This window comes from Arvicola amphibius, chromosome 2 (genome assembly GCF_903992535.2).
Source record: "Arvicola amphibius chromosome 2, mArvAmp1.2, whole genome shotgun sequence".
NCBI classification, from domain to species: domain Eukaryota; kingdom Metazoa; phylum Chordata; class Mammalia; order Rodentia; family Cricetidae; genus Arvicola; species Arvicola amphibius.
In genome coordinates, this window is record NC_052048.2 from 123235844 (window position 1) to 123254765 (window position 18922).

Sequence of the window (18922 nt, forward strand, 5' to 3'; positions counted from 1 at the left end):
GCAGCGCGGTAGAGGAAACCCGCGCAGCCCCGAGGGGAAGGCGTGGCGAGGAAGGGGCGTGGCCTCAGCCCCGCCTCGGAGAGGCGCAGCCCCACAGGCAGCCGGGTTCGCCACGCCCCTGGACTACATTTCCCGGCAAGCCCCGCGGGCTGCAGTTGACCCACTTCCCGGCCCGTCACGGGCTCGCCCGGCCCCCGCGCCCAGGCGGCTGCTCCCTGCTGACTGGGGTGTGGGCGGGGAGCGGCGGAGGGAGGAGGCAGAGCTGGCCGCCGCAGTTTGCCGCCGCTGCTGGGCGCCTAGGCAGAGCTCCCCGGGGTTCGTGCGGGCGCCATGGACGAGCAGGCGGGTCCCGGCGTCTTCTTCAGCAACAACCACCCGGGTGCTGGCGGTGCTAAGGGACTCGGGCCTCTGGCGGAGGCTGCAGCGGCCGGAGACGGGGCGGCTGCGGCGGGGGCGGCCCGAGCTCAGTACAGCCTCCCCGGGATCTTGCACTTCCTGCAGCACGAATGGGCCCGCTTCGAGGTGGAGAGAGCCCAGTGGGAGGTGGAGCGGGCGGAGCTGCAGGTAAAGACCCTCCCGGCCTGGCCATCTTCATCCCGCCTCTTCTCTCTCTTCCGCCCCGCCCCGGACCCTTCGCCCCCTCCCCCAGCCCACTCGCGTCCCCTCCCCCTTGCCTCGCGCCCCTCACTTCCAGAATCTCATCTCCCCGCCCCTTCCTCCAGTCACCTTTGACTTTTGCTGACCCCATTTCCTAGACCCTGTTTCCCGCTCCCTCTCCTAATGCATTTACCCTCCCGGAGCCTTTTCATCGGCTGTTTTCCCTCTCCTGTGTTCATTTCAACTGTTTGCCATGCCACATCATGGGTTGTCCCTTTCGGTGTAACTGATTGAGCTGACAGTAGTTTTGAGAGCCTCTGAGCAAATCATCCTGGCTCAACGTGATGCACCCTAGGTCTAGGGACATTCATCGCAAAAGGTTTTGGCAGTTGCCTAGTCTCTCTGCAAGGAAGGTGACCAGAGAAGACAACCCAAGTTGTATCGGCGAGGCCCTGGCTTTCTGCGAAAAGCTGGCGTAGGGCTCGAGTGGTACTCACAGGATCAGCTCCAGTTTTCTGACCGAAAATGGCTCTTCACTCCCTTTCTGCCCCTTCACCCCCTCCCGCTTTTTGTTTAGATTCGCAGGTTTTTCAATGAAGGAAACTTGATAGGAGTCAGATGAGTCTGAGGTGGACCTATTCACAGGCTCCAAAACTTCCTAAGAGTTGATTTTCTGTTTAGTGTTTTGCAAGATTGACATGTACTTTACAAGGAACTAAAGGGGCTTCAGTGGTACGTTGCCTCCTTGCATAATCTGCAAGATAAAGCGCATCTGGCATAGGGGAGCAGTTGTGGGGCCCGCGAAGAACGAAAGGTAGATGCTTCCCTGGCCATTCAGTGGCTGTTTATAAAACTTCTAACACACACACACACACACACACACACACACAAATTTCCAAAGGAACCCAAGGAGCTGTGAGTGGTTGTGCCTCCCTGTTTCATGGGCTAAGCCTGCATGCTTATGAAATTGGAGCACAGTTTTAGTTTGTGAAGCACTTGAAGTGTGTTACTTTTTTTTTGGTCTTTTTTTTTTCTTTGCACACACACACACACACACACACAAAAAAAAAAACCCAGAAAACTCCACTGAAGAGACTCCTTTAAGCAGCACACGGCCTTGTGAAGCTGGCTTGGTGGTCAGGCGGCTATGGAAGAGGCAAATAGGCAGGGTTGTAGTAAATAGGTCTATATTAAAGACTGTGCCAGCTTGTGACCTTGAGGAAATCCTGTGACCTCTCTGGGCATCAGTTCTATCACGTTCTGATCCAGCACTTGCTCAGGGCTCATCGAATGCCCACCTAATGTGCACAGAGTCCAGATTAATAAAACCAAAAAGGCTGCTGCCCTCATGGAGCCTCAGTTCTAGTCAAAAGGAGAGCAGTCAGCGAATAGAGCTGTACGATATGGCCTGTAGTTACCTCTGTGAGGAAAAATAAGAATGCAGGAGTAGAGTGTGGTAGGGCGGCTGTTAGATAGCCTAGCTTCGGGGAGAGAGGTCTGGGCAGTTGAGTGAAGTGAGGAGCAGCCCGGACGGTTCTTAAGTTTCTACAGTTGTATGTTTGTGTCTTTGGTGACTTTCTCTCACCTCCTGTTAAGTTTCTTTAGTATCCACTTTATTTGCTATTTGTAAGTTTTCTCTGATTTGGTTCCCAATCAAATAACTGAGTGTACACAGAAAAATCTAATTCTTAGACATTTACCTTGGCTGGCGATGCGCTCTGTCATTTGGGCTTACAGAGCTCAGGTTCAAGGCACCATTGAAGGCAGGCCTCACTAATGCAAGGTGGCTGCAGATGATCTTTGTTTGTATCTGCTGAGATTTTAGCATATTTTCTAGTTTAGAGAATGTAAAGCAAGTAACTCTAATCTTATTAAAAGCACGCAGTTAAACCGTGTTTATCTTGCTATGTGTAGGAGCTTTATGAGTTCTAGACCATCTAACCTTTGCTCATTCTAGTCTCTGATGCTTAAACTTTACAGTTCGTCTCTAAATTTAATCAATCTTTAATATTTGCACACACATCCAAGTTAACTTCAGGTAAGTTTCCTGTTGTTGTTATTAAGAACACTGCTTAATTTTTTATAGCACCTTTTGATTTGTGCTTCAATGAAAGGAAATGTTCCAGAGCAAGTTAAAGAAAAAAATCATAGAATAAGTGGGGCAGTGGTGACACATGCCTTAAAACCCAGCACTCAGGAGACAGAGGCAGGTGGATCTCTGTGAGTTCGAGGCCAGCCTGGTCTACAGAACAAGTCCAAGACAGCCAGAGCTACAGTGAAACCCTGTCTTTAAAAAATCAAAACTAACTAAATAAAAAACAAAAAGCTAAAATAAAATTAAAAAAGTAGAATGTTTTCTAAGCATAATATGTATTATTATTATTATTATTGGAGGATTTGCAATAATGCATGGTCTTTGTGCCATTTGTTAACATAATTGAAAATTTAAAAAATATACTTTAGATCAACATTAAATTAGATTTTTTTCCCTAAATGTGCCATCGAACTTTCCTAGAAGAAACAGCATGAAGTAAAAGAGTTAAATGAGCTGTGATGACACAGGCGTCTGTCTGTGTCCTTTTATTTTTTTAAATCTCTTCCGAAGTCATTAACACCAGTCAACAGAAGTGTCTTTAAGATTCAGTCTCATTTGTCCCTTTAGGAACCTGTCAGTCCTGCTCTTTCAAGTTGCCAGGGCTGAGTTGTGAAAGGCAATCCAAGTTCTCATCTGTCTGGGCGGCCTTTGTCACTTCCTCCCTCCTTTAGATGTTGGGAGTGAGAAAGTAGTCACATCAGAAAGAATTGTTTTAACTTGTTTCCTCCTCTCCCGTGATAGTTAATAGAGCTTTCCCCGCACCCTTGAGAACTGGTGATCCATGAGGGAATGAAGAGTATCAAGGTATCACTGAGTTCAAGGAAGGAATTGAAGAAAGAGTACTAATAATATTTGAGAATATCTTCCATGTATGAGGCATTGTGCTGGAGACCCCAGGAAGCATGCACCCTAATTTATTTGGCAGTGCATAAACAGTAGGTGGGAGACTCAGACTGACTTTCTTAGAGCAGCCTGAGAGAAGATTCAGCAGCAAATGTGGAACATGCTGTAAAGTAATAAGAACCTGAGGTTTAGTAATTTGAAAATTATCTTACAGGAAAGCAAGCATGTAAATGAAGTAATCATAGATTTTGATGTCTGTGTGGGAGTGGAAGAGGCCTGCTCTCTACCCCAGAGTGCTAGGATTGCTTAGATGAAGTAGTAGAGGATCTGTGGTATAGAGGCCCTGTGCAGGAGTGTTTATGAATCTAGATTTTGGCACTAATAATTTGTATTTCACTTAGCAAATATTTTTCAGGTATGTACTTCATGCCGGATCCTGTTCTAGGCATGGAGAAGATACAAGATCTTATCTCGTGAAATGTAATCATGGGGTCAGGTAAACAGTGATGAATACCTGCTACATACGTAGTACACGCTCTGGTAAAGTAAAGGTGTAGGAAGTAAGTCTTTACAGACGGGTGTCATTTGAGCTGAAACTTTCCAAGGCAGGACCTGAGGTCCAGAAAGTTGAAAGCCAGGAGCAGGGAGGGACTTCGACTGTCAAAGGAGCAACAGTGAGGCAGCTGTGGCTGGAGTAGAAGAGGGAAGAAAGGAAGCCAGAGGAAGGTACTGGATTCTGCTTGTTATAAAGATGTTGGATTTTGGCTGGGTCTGGCAACCTGTAATCTCAGCTACTTGGCAGTCTTAGGGAGAAAGATCACAAGTTCAAGGCCAGCCTTGGACTATAGAGTGAATTCAAGGGTGACATGGGCTGCTTAGTGAGGCCAGCTTCAAATGAAGAGTCAAACGAGGACTGAGGATACAGCTCAGGGATAGTGTTTGCCCTGGCGGATTGGGTAGCCTTTAGAATGCTACCTTTGCAAGAGGAGCATCTTTAAAAAGGGATCCTTAGCAGGGATTCTGAATAGGCTCAGGGAGGTGGGTAAAAGGAGCCTCGGGAGTATTTAGGAGACTTGTTTTAATTCATTGAGGCCTGAGTTAGAGTGGGTGGTAGTGGAGAGTTTTTTTGCATGTACGTTTTGCTGGCATATTATTAGAGTAGATAGTATAGTAGATAGATAGTATAGTAGATAGATAGTATAGTAGATTCCTATAGTAGATAGGAAGGTAACTAGCCAGGTGTGCTGAGGGATAGAATATGAGGTTTGAGAAAAAGGGGACTGAAAACGATCCAGATGCATTGCTACTGAACATCTTCGTAAGATAGTTGATGTTTACTGAGCATTTAAATGAAAAATGTATGAACTTTTAAAATGACCATTTTTTGTTAATTATGGTAATTATTTCCCATATCATGAAATGCAGCAATGGTATAGACCTGTTAATAAATCCATACTCTAAATTTACTATTATATGTCATGCTCATAATATATATTTGTCAAAAGTCTGACCTCTCAGAGCCTTAATATCCTCCTGGTAAGATGAGAATAATAAATTTCCTTGTGAGGATTAAGTGAGATTATTCTAAAGTGCCAAATATATGCTTGGTCTGTAAGTCAAGTAGGTGCTGAAGGAATGGTGGGAAATGCATGATGTTTTCTTTTTACTCCCATTTATTGCCTTTGGAAAAAGGATAATCTTTAGTCATACACTTACCTTGAATCGGAGCATGATGGTGCCTTCTGAGACCATGAAGTCTAATATTTTGGGTCTGGTGCTGGCACCAAAGCCATCTAACAGGAATGGTAGTCTTTTGTGTCTGCTCCAAACATTGGTTATATACTACAAATGTACTTGCTTTTCTCAGCAGCCCACCATGTGGCTCAGCTCTAGTGAATACTGTCACTTAGCTTTGCACTGCATCTTGAACAACAAATAGTGTACATTTACTAACCATCTTACAAAACTAACCACCTGTTTTAACTTTTTCTCTAAACTACTTTTAAGATTGGAACAAATGAACCCTCATTATATCATTTTGTGAATAGGTTTTTAGTTGTATTCATATCCTTGATAATTTCATAATCTTTAATTATACTTTGGAGGGATTACAGGGATTTTACTCTTTTAAAGCATATCCTTTTGTTTGCCATTTCAGTTCAGTTTTCTCAGTCTTAATGACACTTAGAATAATCTGGGGAACCTGTTCCCTGGGCTTAATCATTAAGTCGGAATCGTAGAAATTAGGCTCTAGCATTTTTGGGAGTTTCTATGTGGTTCTAATATGCTACAAAGTATTTATGCTGGCAATAAATACTTAGTGTTTTTTTTCTTTTATTATCCTGTCTTTGTTTCTCTCTCTCTCTCTCTCTCTCTCTCTCTCTCTCTCTCTCTCTCTCACACACACACACACACACACATACACAGACACACATACACACAGTGTGTATAAAGAAGTTTGGCAGATTTCAACACGTGTTGGCATTCAGTATATGAAAGGCTTTTTATAGAATATGAGATATAATTTCTGTTAATTTCCATTGTTCTTTCTGGTGATAGCTAGCATTTTATTTTTAGGCAGTAGCCTATTACCATTTGACTCACCTCCTACTGACTGAAGTATATAATGACAGTAATCTTTGATGTGGAATGAACTTCGGAAGTAATTCAAACTTTTTAGGTAACAAGAGAGGTTAAATGACCAAGAACGAAGTGGGTTTTTATAAGCGCTGTCACTTTTGTCTTCTGATATTTTGACAGGCTTTTTCTTTTTTAAAATCTTTTCAGATTCTTTACCTCCTCTGCCACCTCTCCCTCCTCCTCTTTTGTCTTCTTCCTTTAGATTCAACCCAGGGCATGCTAAGCACACCCTCTGCCACTGAGCTAAACTCAGCCCCAGTGTCTCCTTTTGTCCCTAAAGCCTTCTGAAGTCATCAGTCATACTCATACTTGCTGTTTTTCTTTTTATCTAAAAAATGATTTTAATGTGTTTCACTGATTTCTGGTTTGATACATTTACATTTTTTCTCTGTCTCTGGTATTTTGTGTTTTATTGATTTTTCCCCCCAGAACATGGATTTCTGTTTGTTTAGAATTTTGTTATACTCTTTAAATCTGATTATCTTACAGAATGTCTGGCTATAATTTTTTTTAGATAGGCCCCCTGGTACACTGAGCATGGCCACGTGTATCTTGGGCCTTCCTTCTCCTTTCTTCTCCATGGTTTCTGTCGTGCATCTCCACCTTGATTCTGGCTAATGCATTCCCCTCTTCAGGCCGTTTCCGTCTTTTATGGCTATGCAGTGAGTTTTAGTTTGGCTTATTGTTGACATTGGTTTGGGTTCCTTTCGCAGTCTGGTTCTTGTTTTTTGATGATGCCGTTGTCTTTGTAGATGTTTCCAAGGATGATCTTTCTAGCCCCAGTGTGTGTCATTTTGTCAGTTTCCTAGGTTTGAGGTGGATTGTTCCCCTTGCTCTTTGCTCACAATGACTTGTTCCTTCGTGAGTTTGGCTTTGTGTGTGCTGCTCTCTTCCTTGGAAAAGTGTAAGATTAATCTGAATTTCCAAAGGTTTTGAATTTGATTTTTGGTAGATTACTAGTAATTGGAGGCATTACTAGTTCGGTACTGCTTTAAACAGAAGTTGATACTTGGGGCATTTAGATCACTCGTGTTTAGGGTTGGGTTGTAAGTGTATCGAGAACAGACACACTCTGCCGTCTCTGCCTGGTGATTATAAACCCTGTAGTGTCTTTCTCAAAAGTGAGATATGTCACCCACCAGCTGTCCACTCTGCATGGTCTGGGTTGTTGTTTTGTCCTTGGTTTCTTTCATCATTCAGACTGATGCGCTGCTGTGTTCTGCTTGGTCTGTATACAAAAGCTTTTATTCCTGACCTCCCGGGGTTCTCATATTCTCTGTAATTTTGACCAGATAATTTTTTGCTATTTTGTCAATTTTATGTTGCTTTAAAGAAAATTGTAATAATATTTTCTCCAGAATTTTTAGCTGTTTTCAGTAGAAAAAGTTGCTGAATTCTCTGTTCCTAGTCTCACAATATAATAAGAATGTCCTCAGTATGTATTTTGGGAAAAATAATACTCAAAGCTCTCCCTCATATCAAGAGATAATGCCTGTGTAACCCTAAACTTACTTACTTTCTTTTTTTTATTTTTATTTTTTTGGTTTTTTGAGACAGGGTTTCTCTCTGTGGCTGTGGAGCCAGTCCTGGAACTAGCTCTGTAGACCAGGCTGGCCTCGAACTCACTGAGATCCGCCTGCCTCTGCCTCCCAAGTGCGGGATTAAAGGCGTGTGCCACCACCGCCCGGCAACTTTTTTCTTTTGATTATTTGTTTAGATTTTTCTTTTATACAAGGTCTTGATTTGTAGCATAGGCTGGCCTCAGACTCCTGCCTCCATCTGCTGTGTATTGGGTTATGAACCATCACCGCTAAATTCCAGTCTCAATTCACATTTCTTTGAATTCTAGTAGTAGAGGGAGACCCACAGTTCCCCTCTAAAATGTGTGTCCTTTAGGCAGAATTTAAAACAAAATTCTTGACTTTGTGGTCTTTTGAGAAGTGTCTGAGAGACCAAATAATCTGGATAGATCCCTTTGCTTTTGGTTTATGAATCCTGCTCATGGTGTCCGAGTTTCAAGTTAGGCCACAAAACAAACAAAACAAAACAAAAACAAAACAAAACAAAACAAAAAACCCAAAAAACAAAACTTGCTGTGTGGGTCAGTGAGGTACTCTCCTGGAAAGGTGCTTGCTTCTAAGCTTGCCAGTCATTGTTTGAACTCTGGAATCACATGGTGTAAGGGGAAAACCAATTCTAACTTCCATTAATACACACTGGAGCATGCTTGTGCACACACCATAATAAATGAGATAAAAGTGGATAATATTGTAGGGATATACTGATAGCCTAACAAGTGGTTAGCTCTACTTGGTTGATGTCTCTGGACAGAATGCATTAACTTATATGATCTATTTAACATGTTTTAGAAGCTAAGCGATTCAGTTGTCATAGTAGCTGCTATACTCTCTGCACTGAATGTAGAGGTTTGAGAACTACGAGGTGTTGATGTTAACGGACAGGTTAGAATAGCAGTAGTGGTAGTGGTAGTGCTAAGTGTGTGTGCACTAGACATAGAGGAGAAGAGAGCCGCTGAGGAAGATGGACGGGGAAGAGAGAAATCTGCAGCCCTGGCAGATAGGAGGAAAACTGCACACGGTTTTTTAACTCTTACAGAATGTTAGTATAATAATCTGAATGTTTCACTGAAGCATTTGTAATTGGAGAATTCTGGAGCTTACCTCCCAAACCCATGTTTCTACTTGTTTTCTGCCCTAAGAATATTTTGTCTTTGAAGAAAATTTAGACTGTAAGTAGTCTCAGTTGGGATAGACTTAGTTTGAACTGAGTCTTAGTCCCTAGCCCTGGGCCCGCTTGCTATACCAAAGCCTCCTGTTTTGTTGTTTTCTTTGTGTAGTTGCTTCTGGTTTCAAAGAACCAAGTAAATAATAAGATTATGGCCATGTGTGTTTTGAATGGCTATGGCAGTTTAAATTCTCATCACTTGGAAAGTGTTTTTTTTTCCCCTTCAAGTTGGAGAATTCATGGTATACTGAAGAAATGATGTAGTTAGGGACTTAAGTCTTAAACAATTTGTGTTCCTCAGAAGTATTTAAGTTTATTATTTACAAGTCGTTCCTCCACCTCATCCCCAGTGTGGCTCAGACTGACCTTGAAAACTATATGTAGTGGAGGATGACCTTTAACTTCTGACCCTCTTTCCTGCCTCCCTTGCTGGGATTTACAGGTATGTACTACCATACCTGGTTATATGCAGTGTTGGAGATGAAACCAACAGTTTTAATTTTTATGTAGGGAATACTGAAATAAACCTTGTTTTCTTTAAAAGCATTCAAATTTTGAGCCTTTGAGTTTGTTCCAAGGCTAGTAGTATAATTAGATTCAGTGTATATAGTTTAGTATGGTTTGTATGTTGATCAAGCATCAAATTTGTATAATGTTTTGGTTATTAGGTTTTCTTTGCCAGTTCTATATGTGTTGTGTGTGCCAACTGTATTTGCTGTTATGCAGAGAGTTAAGGCAATAAGGTTTAACTTTCATTATGTAACTTTATCTGAACAAGACTATGGGTATTAGGTAGTATTGATTAGGAGGAAATTTTATTGCATAGGAAGCTGGAAGCAGTTTGAAAAAGGAGTACTTCGTTCAGGAGATGAAGTGCGGAGAAAAGCAAAGGACTAGGTAGGAGCCTTGGAAGGTGAAGCTCGGGAAGTATTGAGCAAGTGTGGATGGAGTAGGTATTTTGGGTGTGGCAAATCCGTTCTTGGCATAATTACACTAGAGAGAGCCTTTCCAAGGAAGGGCCAGAGGGAATGTCTCACCACGGATCACACAGGCTCCATTAGCACTCATTTGCATGAGGTAGAAATTGGATCCAACACCAGTATATCTACTTTGGAGAAATAAACATGACGTCAGATTCTACAAGGTGATACCAGTTTCACTTGATGGAAAAGTACAGCGCAGTCTGAATTGTTCTCTCTCTCGCTCTCTCTCTCTCTCTCTCTCTCTCTCTCTCTCTCTCTCTCTCTCTCTCTCTCCCCCCCCCCCCCTCTGTTTTGTTTGGCTTATGCTTTCTAAATGAGAAGGCTGTGCTGTGAGTAAAGGACCTTAAATTATAGGTACAACCCAGACCTGCTCCTAAGGAATGTGGATTCCTATAAAGCTAAGAGGAGGGAACAAGGAAGAGAGCTGGAGATCTGGGTCAGCACCCTCAGGAACTTGAAAGGATAGGGCTAGTCAGAGAAGGCACCTGTCCTCCCAGCAGTCAGCACACTACTCTGACTGATGTCTTCTTTACCATCTATAAGCAACATTTTATTTGTTGAGTACCATGTGTCAGATACATTGCTATTTAAATACTTCACATTTAAAATTTATTTTAATCTTTATAAAACTGTATGTAGTAGAAGGTATTGATCATTCCCCAATAAACAGGTTCCAAAAATGAGAAAGAATGTTATGCCATAGAACAAGTTGATCATGGTTCTGGGTAGAGTAAGTAGGAAGAAGTATTTTGACATTTTCATTTTCTTTCATATTTCTTGGTCAGTGTATAGGAATGTTCTGCCTCCTAAATTCTGATCACCAGTGACTTTCTCTGGAAAATCTTTTAGGCTTCCAGACACAAAGAAGTATCATGCACCTTGAGAATACACACACAAACATACCCACACATGTATATATACACATATATGTTAAGCTTTTAATATGAATGATCATGTTGCTAGAAAAGATGTTTAAAACAGTATCTTAACATTTTAAAGTTAAGATATATTTATATAGTTATTTGTTGGTGTAAGACCAGGTTTACTTGCCCTTCACTTGTTTTAAGACTACCAGCTAAAGGGGCTAGAAAGGTGGCTCAATGGTTCAGAACACTGACTACTCTTCTGGAGGCCCATAGATCGATTCTCAGCATCCACATGGCTCACAACCATATGTAACTCCAGTCCAAGGAAATCAGATGCCTTCTTCTGAGCTCTGAGGGCACTGCATGCACATGGTGTGGACATACTTGCCGGCAATATACACATAGAAGTAAATAAATAAAATGTTTTAAAAAAATTGCCAGTTAGAGTTTTGTGTTGTCATTCCTGAATAAACCACAATTATAACATGCTGTTAGGATTTTGGTTTTGGTTTTCCTTCAGTAAAGCACACTAAAAGCAAACATCTTAAGACTTGTGTGACCCTTTCCTTAGTGTTACACAGTTTTTTCTCCCACATCTGTTTTGACAGCGTTATTTTGGATGACTCTTCTTTCTCTGCATTCCTAGAATCTTCCTATCCATTCATCCATCCACCCACCCCACCTTCCTCCTGCCTTCCCTTCTTTCCCCTACCCGCTTTCTAGATAAGTCATCTAGTTAAATTCAGTTAAGCCATAGCAATGCCGTAAACATTTTTGACAGAAAACCAATGACTATTTTGTTTTTTGAGTCAGGGGGTTTCTATGTGTAGCTCTGGCTGTCTTGGAACTCACTCTATAGACCAGGGTGGCCTCAATCTCAGAGATCCTCCTGCCTCTGCCTCCTGAGTGCTGGGATTAAAGGTGTGTTTATCTCCCCCCCCCCATCCATTTGACTCTGATGAGCATATACAGTTCTGTGGAAATCAAAGTATATAGAGGAAATACAAAGAATGGCTATTGCTGTGACTAAAGTATGCTCTGAGCTTTGGACAGTGTTTCACCAAAACAAGAAAATGTACCGGTTAATCTGTTGGAACACCTATTATTCCATCTGTTTCATGCACTGCATGTTTGCTCGTTTGCTAGACTGTTACTGAAGAGAAGACTTATTTTTTAAGGTCCAGCAGAGTGAAATAGTTACTAACAAATCATTCTAAATTGAATGGCTCTTATGTTAGTTACAGTGTTATTGAATATGTATCAACATAAAATGTATATATATGTTTATTTTCTCTCCCATCAAATTTTCTTAAAGGCAGGCCTTGTGTCTCGGACATCTGTGATGTTTGTTTTCTGTGACTATAGCAAATGTACAGCATATACAGTGTTATTAGGCCAATACTTTTATCTGTTCCTTTTGAGGCTCGACAGTTCTACCTTGTGACTTCCACCAGAAGGAGCCATCTGAGGCAAGTCCTTTCTGCATTCTTGTCATACAGAGCATTGGGCCCTGCCCTGCCAAACCATTTTGACAGGGTTCATTTCAGGGATGCCACTGGCTTCGTAATTGCTGCTGGATGCGGCTGCAGTAAATGGCTGCGAATGGGTGGTTTTGTTTTGGTAGTTGTGAATAAGAATTGTTTCCCACAACCCCCTCCTACATATTGAACTCTGACCATCAGGAAATGCCTTTGGCATCATGTCCTAAAACATTTTTATGATCCACAGAATCCTGTAACATTTTTCTTTTTTTTAAAAGCCCATACTCTCAAATTTTCCATGCTTCTTCTTTCTAAATAATTAATTGTACTTTTTTTCCATGGCAGTCTTATTTTAAATAAAAATATCTTAAGACTAGTGTGGTAGTTTATGCCTCTTAGGACTGAGGATGTTGATATAGAAGCATCACTGTAAAGGCATCTGGTCAGAAAGAACCAAAAACCAAACAACCCCACCTCTTCCCCAGAAAACAAGTAATTTAGGTATTGTTATCGTGTTTACTTTTATAATTTTGTTTATATATTGCTTACTAATATATTGTGGTATTTAATCTTAATCTTTTTGTACTCTGCACCTTTAGATAAATGAAATGCCTTAATTGCCCTAAAGTTGGAATGAAATTCTTCCATCTGAGCCTGCTTTTTTTTCATTAAAAATGTGTAGGCCAGCCAAGTCAGTGAGACTAAATAAAGCTCACAGGACTCAGGAACAACCCAGGTTGATGAGGTCTCACAGAAAATGTGCCATCAAGCCTGACTTGGTGGTGTGCCTTGTTGTCTAGTTCCTGGGGATACTGAGACATGAGAGGACCTCTTGAGTCTAGGATAACATAGTGAGACCCCTCTCTTTCCTGCTTGATTTCTTTTTTTTATTAAATATTTATTGATTATGTATACAGTATTCTGTCTGCAGGTCAGAAGAGGGCACCAGATCTCATTACAGATGGTTGTGAGCCACCATGCGGTTGCCAGGAATCGAACTCAGGACCTTTGGAAGAGCAGCCAGTGCCCTTAACCTTGAGCCATCTCTCCAGCCCCCTGTTTGATTTCTTTTCCCTCCCTCCCTCCCTCCCTCCCTCCCTCCTTCCCTCCCTCCTTCCCTTCTTCCCTCCCTTTCCTCCTGCCTTCTTTTCCTTCCTTTTTTTTTTGTTTGTTTTTCGAGACAAGTTTTCTCAGTGTATCCCTGGCTGTCCTTGGAATGCACTTTGTGGAAGAGGCTGGCCTCGAACTCACAGAGATTGCCCTGCCTTTGCCTCTTGAGTGCTGAGATTAAAGGCATGCACCACCACCGCCCAGCTGAGACCCTTCTTTCAAAAAAGAAAAATGTATCATTGTGGAATTTTTAAAGTTAAAAAGCATTCTGTACTTTCTCTGCATGTCCTCTTAGGTTGTCTTATTTTAGATTTCCCCATTTAAAAACCAACCAAGCAGTAATAACAAAGGAAACCCCTTTCTTTCTCTGCTCCATGGTTGAATGGCAATGTCTTCTCTGCTCCCATTCGTTTTATTTGTCTAAACTTCTCTGAACAGACCACATTTATTATCTTCTGGTATTTTCCTGGTGTTCTCTTGTATCATTTTTTTCTTATTTTCCTTGTACTCTCCTTTGTGCCACTGTTTCTTAGTCCCCTGTGATCTTGTTTATGTTTCCATGGAGTTTGGAATGCGGGGTTACGCTGTCCCCCTCCCTCCAGTGGACACCTTGGTTTAGCTCTTCTACTCTAGCCAGTACAATTCCTTTTCTCTACACCAATGCATCTTTAGCTATGTTGATAGTTTTCTTCAGTTAAACCTGACATGTTCAGCTTTTGCAAATGTCAGGGATGACCTGTTCCTTGAAATTTGATCATCTACTGTGAAATCATTTTTCCAAAGCAGGGTGACTCTCCTTCCCACACCCATCTCCTTAACCTTGATTCAACTTTTAGTTAGTCTTTTGCTTTCTTGTACTCTTTTGGTTATGCATTGGCATGTGAATGCTTTGTAGTTTTTAAAACATTTTAAATTATTTTATTCTCAGTACTGCTGACCTTAGCAGTTCAAGCAGGTGTCTTCCTAAGTTTTCATTTGTAATGTCTTCTTTGGTAGACATAGTCTACACTGTCCTACTGCCTAAACAGCAAAATATTTAACTAAAAATTGATTAGTTCATGACATTCTTTTTCTTTCTTTCTTTTTGCCTAGTATAGATCTCAGATCTCTTCACAATAAGACTGTTCATATATCCTATTTATTAGAGTACTAGTCATTAGAGTACTGCAATCCTTCTTTACATATAAACCATATCTACTTGGAGTACTTACTTTGTCATTTGGACCACTGAATCCTGTTTAATTACTTCTTATGCATCTGTTCAATTGATGTAGATATTTATTGAGCCTCTGCTACTAATACTTGCAGGTGACTGTTGTAGGACTTGGGATGTAGCAATTAATAGCATGGCCTGTTCTTGACCTCTTTAGACTTCAGCAATATTCTCTGTACCTCAAAAAGTTATCTCCAGTACATATCAGAGTAAGTGTTAATAATGATGTTATTCTACAGTGTATGCATATATCAAAGTATCTCAATAGCCTGTAAATACATAGTTTAAAAAAGTGGAACTAGCCAAATGTAGTGGCTCACAATTTTTTTTAAATCTCAGAATAGGTAAGCAGAGGCAGGCAGATCTTTTCAAGTTTGTGCTCAGCCTGGTCTACAGATTGAATTCTGGGCCAGCCAGGACTGCATGGTGAGACCCTGTTTTGTTTTTTTTTTTTAAGTGGAATTAAATAATAATAATAATAATAATAATAATAATAATAATAATAATAATAATAGTGGTATTAAAAAGGGAAAGTTAGAAAGGCAGCTCTTTGCTTCTCACTCTAGCTAGAGAATGGGATTTTCATTTTGGAGGATGAAGAAATCTTTGGGCAAATGGCTGTTTTCATCATCTTTGATGCAGTAAAAATTAAAACATTGTCAAACTGATACTGCATTAGTTCAATTATATCCCACGGATTCACTAATTCCACAAGCCTTACAAAGGACAGGAGCAGAATACAAAAAAAAAAAAAAAAAAATAGAAAGCGTAAGAAGAAACTCCTTGTCCTGGAGACAGTTCTTTCTCGCTCTGTTCTTCTTCCAGCTTCTAGTTCCACCTAACAGTATGGAAGTCAACATAGGTTACTGTTTTGCTCTGTAGTTTGCTCAGAAAAGTTGAACACTCTGAGAAGGTTGCACTAACTGGAGAATCCAGAGTCAGAATCACAGACTCTTGCAGAATTGAGTTTCTTCCAAAAAAGCACTGACTTTGCATATGACATTTCAAAATTGATATTCAGCCCCAAGTTTTCAAGAAAAAATGTGTTATATTCTTCACTGGATTGTCTTGGAATTAAGTTAGAAACTTGTACACTGTGTTTGTTCGTCCCCCTACCCCAAGATAGGGTTTCTCTGTGTATCCCCTACCGTCCTGGAACTCACTCTAGACCAGGCTGGCCTTGAAATCACAGCGATCTGTCTGCCTCTGCCTCCCCTCCCGAGTACTGGGATACTGGGACTAAAGGCGTGTGCCACCACTGCCTGGTTTAGGAATTTGTACACTCTTAAGATTAATATGCTTAGTGTTAAATGACTCAGTTCATCTCAGATAGTTTTATAGTGGTCTAGTTTTTTTATTTTATTTTATTTTTATTTCCTAGTCTCTTGTGTTTTGATTGTTAGAATACAGTTGATTGCTTTACATTTTACTTAATTTTGTGTATTATGCTTTAGAAGGAAATGAGCATTATGATCATTAAAATTCAGATAGTTATGGGTACATTTGGTTTTTTTTGTTTTTTTTTTTTGGTTTTTCGAGACAGGGTTTCTCTGCAGTTTTCTTTTTTAGAGCCTGTCCTGGACCTAGCTCTTGTAGACCAGGCTGGCCTCGAACTCACAGAGATCCGCCTGCCTCTGCCTCCCGAGTGCTGGGATTAAAGGCGTGCGCCACCACCGCCCGACTGGGTACATTTGTTTTAATCAAACAATCTATATTGATTTTTTTAAAAAGCGTTTATAACTATGCTTTAAGATTAATTGTAGAAAGAGTTGGACAATGAAGAAGCAATTTAAAAACATCAGTTTCTTAAAAAAGACTTTAAATTTAGAATTCAAAGTTAAATTTAGATTTTATTTTTGAAAATTAAGATTTACATTTAGAAGAAATTATATAACATTTAAAATATATATACATTCATGTAATTATATACACACCTATCAAGATGTACAGAAATACAGAAAATAAAAGTATTTCTTTCCCCAAACCATCTACAAAAGTTTTACAAATCAATTTTATTTATAATTTACTGAACATATTTCTGGATTTTACATATGCATGACATTCCTGCTTTTTATTATGTTTACATTTACCTTGGGGGTAATTGGGATTTTTATGTTTCACATCTTCACAATTAATATTTCCCTTCTTTAAGTAAATATCTCATACTTAAAATACCTAGAAATGTGCCTAAGAATGTATGACTTTTATTTCTGGTGTGAGAAGGATCTTTTTTCCATTGCATTTCTGCCTTCGTTGGATCTCTTTGCAGAAATACTTTAATCCTTGCCATTTTTTATTCCAGTTGAGTTTCTTACTGTCTTCCTTGTTAATTTATGATTATATCTTGGTTAGGTTTTTGTCAACCTGACACTAACTAGAGTTGAGAAGTGAGAACCTTAATTGTGAAAATACCCGCAGCAGTTTAACCTGTGGACAGACTTTCTTGATTAATGATTGATGTGGAAGGGCCCAACTGATTGTGCATGGTACCACCACTCCTGGTAGGGAGATGGTCCTGAGCATGGTACCACCACTCCTGGTAGGGAGATGGTCCTGAGCATGGTACCACCACTCCTGGTAGGGAGATGGTCCTGAGCATGGTACCACCACGCCTGGTAGGGAGATGGTCCTGTGCATGGTACCACCACGCCTGGTAGGGAGATGGTCCTGTGCATGGTACCATCACTCCTGGTAGGGAGATGGTCCTGAGCATGGTACCACCACTCCTGGTAGGGAGATGGTCCTGAGCATGGTACCACCACTCCTGGTAGGGAGATGGTCCTGAGCATGGTACCACCACTCCTGGTAGGGAGATGGTCCTGAGCATGGTACCACCACTCCTGGTAGGGAGATGGTCCTGAGCTGTATGATAAAGCAGGCTGAGCAAGCCATGCAGAGTGTTCTAACCATTGAGCTACACCTCCAGCCTGTGTTTTAGCATTTTATTACTTTCTCCAAGTTTATAGTTTCTGTCCTTCATTTGATTACATATATTTACTTGTTACTTGTCACTTTTATAAAATACTGTGTTTACTGCAAGAAATGATACTACATTAAGAAGGCATTCTAGGGGAATGTGGATAGGCCGTATATGAGTTGAATTACGTGGTCCCTTGTTTTATACGGCTCAACAGTTTTTTTTTTATTTTACAGGAAGTGTTTCAGATTCTGGAGAATTATGCTTTATTACCCAAGCTTAGAAGAAATTCTGTACTGATTTTAAAACTTACAGGAGTTTAGCCATTTCAGTGACCAGGATCTTTCTAACTTTAGACTTGGGAAATCAATAAGCAGAAGTTGCCTTGGTTTTTATAATTGCCCTGCTTTTAGAATGTATTTAAAATAGGGAGCTCTAACAAAATATCAAGTACTTCATGTTGATTTTTTATTATTGTTGTTATTTTTTGAGGGTGACCTTCTGTCTCTAGATAAAGGAATGGCATTAGATTTTTATGGAGTTAATTTATATCACTTTGCTAAATCTGTGTATAATTTTCAGATTTTTCCCATTTCCTTTGGTATGGTATATATATAATCATTCCATTTATAAGACATTTTCCCACTTTTTCTCTTGAATAATACATGTATACAGTTGGATAAATGTTTTTCTTACTGTATTAATGATAGTGATGACAGCCATCTGGATCAACTTGAAGTATTTTCCTAAAGTGTAATTTGGGGTGTTTTTAAGTAGGTGGTGCCAGTCCATATCTAAAAGGCATAATTTTAATTGCTAGAATTCTGAATGTTGAAATGCCAAAAGATAAAAATTCCTAAAATCTAAAATCCTAAAAATGATAATCCCAAGAGATTAAGGTTCTGAATATTGTAGTTCTGGAAGTTGAAATCATGAAAACCATAATTTCTAAATGAAATAAAAAGGTTGTATAAAATTGGTCCAGAGCTGGGGATGTAGCTCAGAGGTAGACTGTAGCACAGATAATAAAATCCAGAGATCATTATTGGGATTCAGCCTGAAGATCAGAAAAACAGAACAACCAAGCCACTAGAGAGCTCTTACCTCTCTGAATTCTTTAGACTGAAATAGAGCGAGTTCCTGTCTCATCCTGCCTTACATTCTTTAGTGCTGGGATTAAAGGCATGAAGCACCACCGCCCAGCCTCTGTTGCTAACTAGTGTGGCTTCTTGGATTAAAGGTGTGTGCCACCACTGCCTGGCCTGTATGGGTGACTAGTTTTTCATTCTGATCTTCAAGCAAGCTTTATTTATTAAAACACAAATGAAATATTACTAGATTTCCTCTTTATGTTTAAAATAAAAAAGGCTGTAAATAATATAAGTAAAATTATATACAATAAGTAATTATATACAATAAGTACAATAACTAT

At 40.3% G+C, this 18922-nt stretch overlaps 1 protein-coding gene across 2 annotated transcripts in view; it reads left to right on the forward strand.

The window, feature by feature from the left end:
- Positions 1-235: 235 nt before the first annotated feature.
- The window catches only part of Strn (striatin), a 95546-nt gene continuing 76859 nt past the window's right edge, over positions 236-18922 (forward strand). For both annotated transcript variants that reach the window (XM_038319654.1, XM_038319655.2), the window contains exon 1: positions 236-564. In XM_038319654.1, the coding sequence (XP_038175582.1) occupies positions 331-564 (234 nt within the window). In that variant the 5' untranslated portion in view covers positions 236-330. The remainder of the gene's footprint in view (positions 565-18922) is intronic.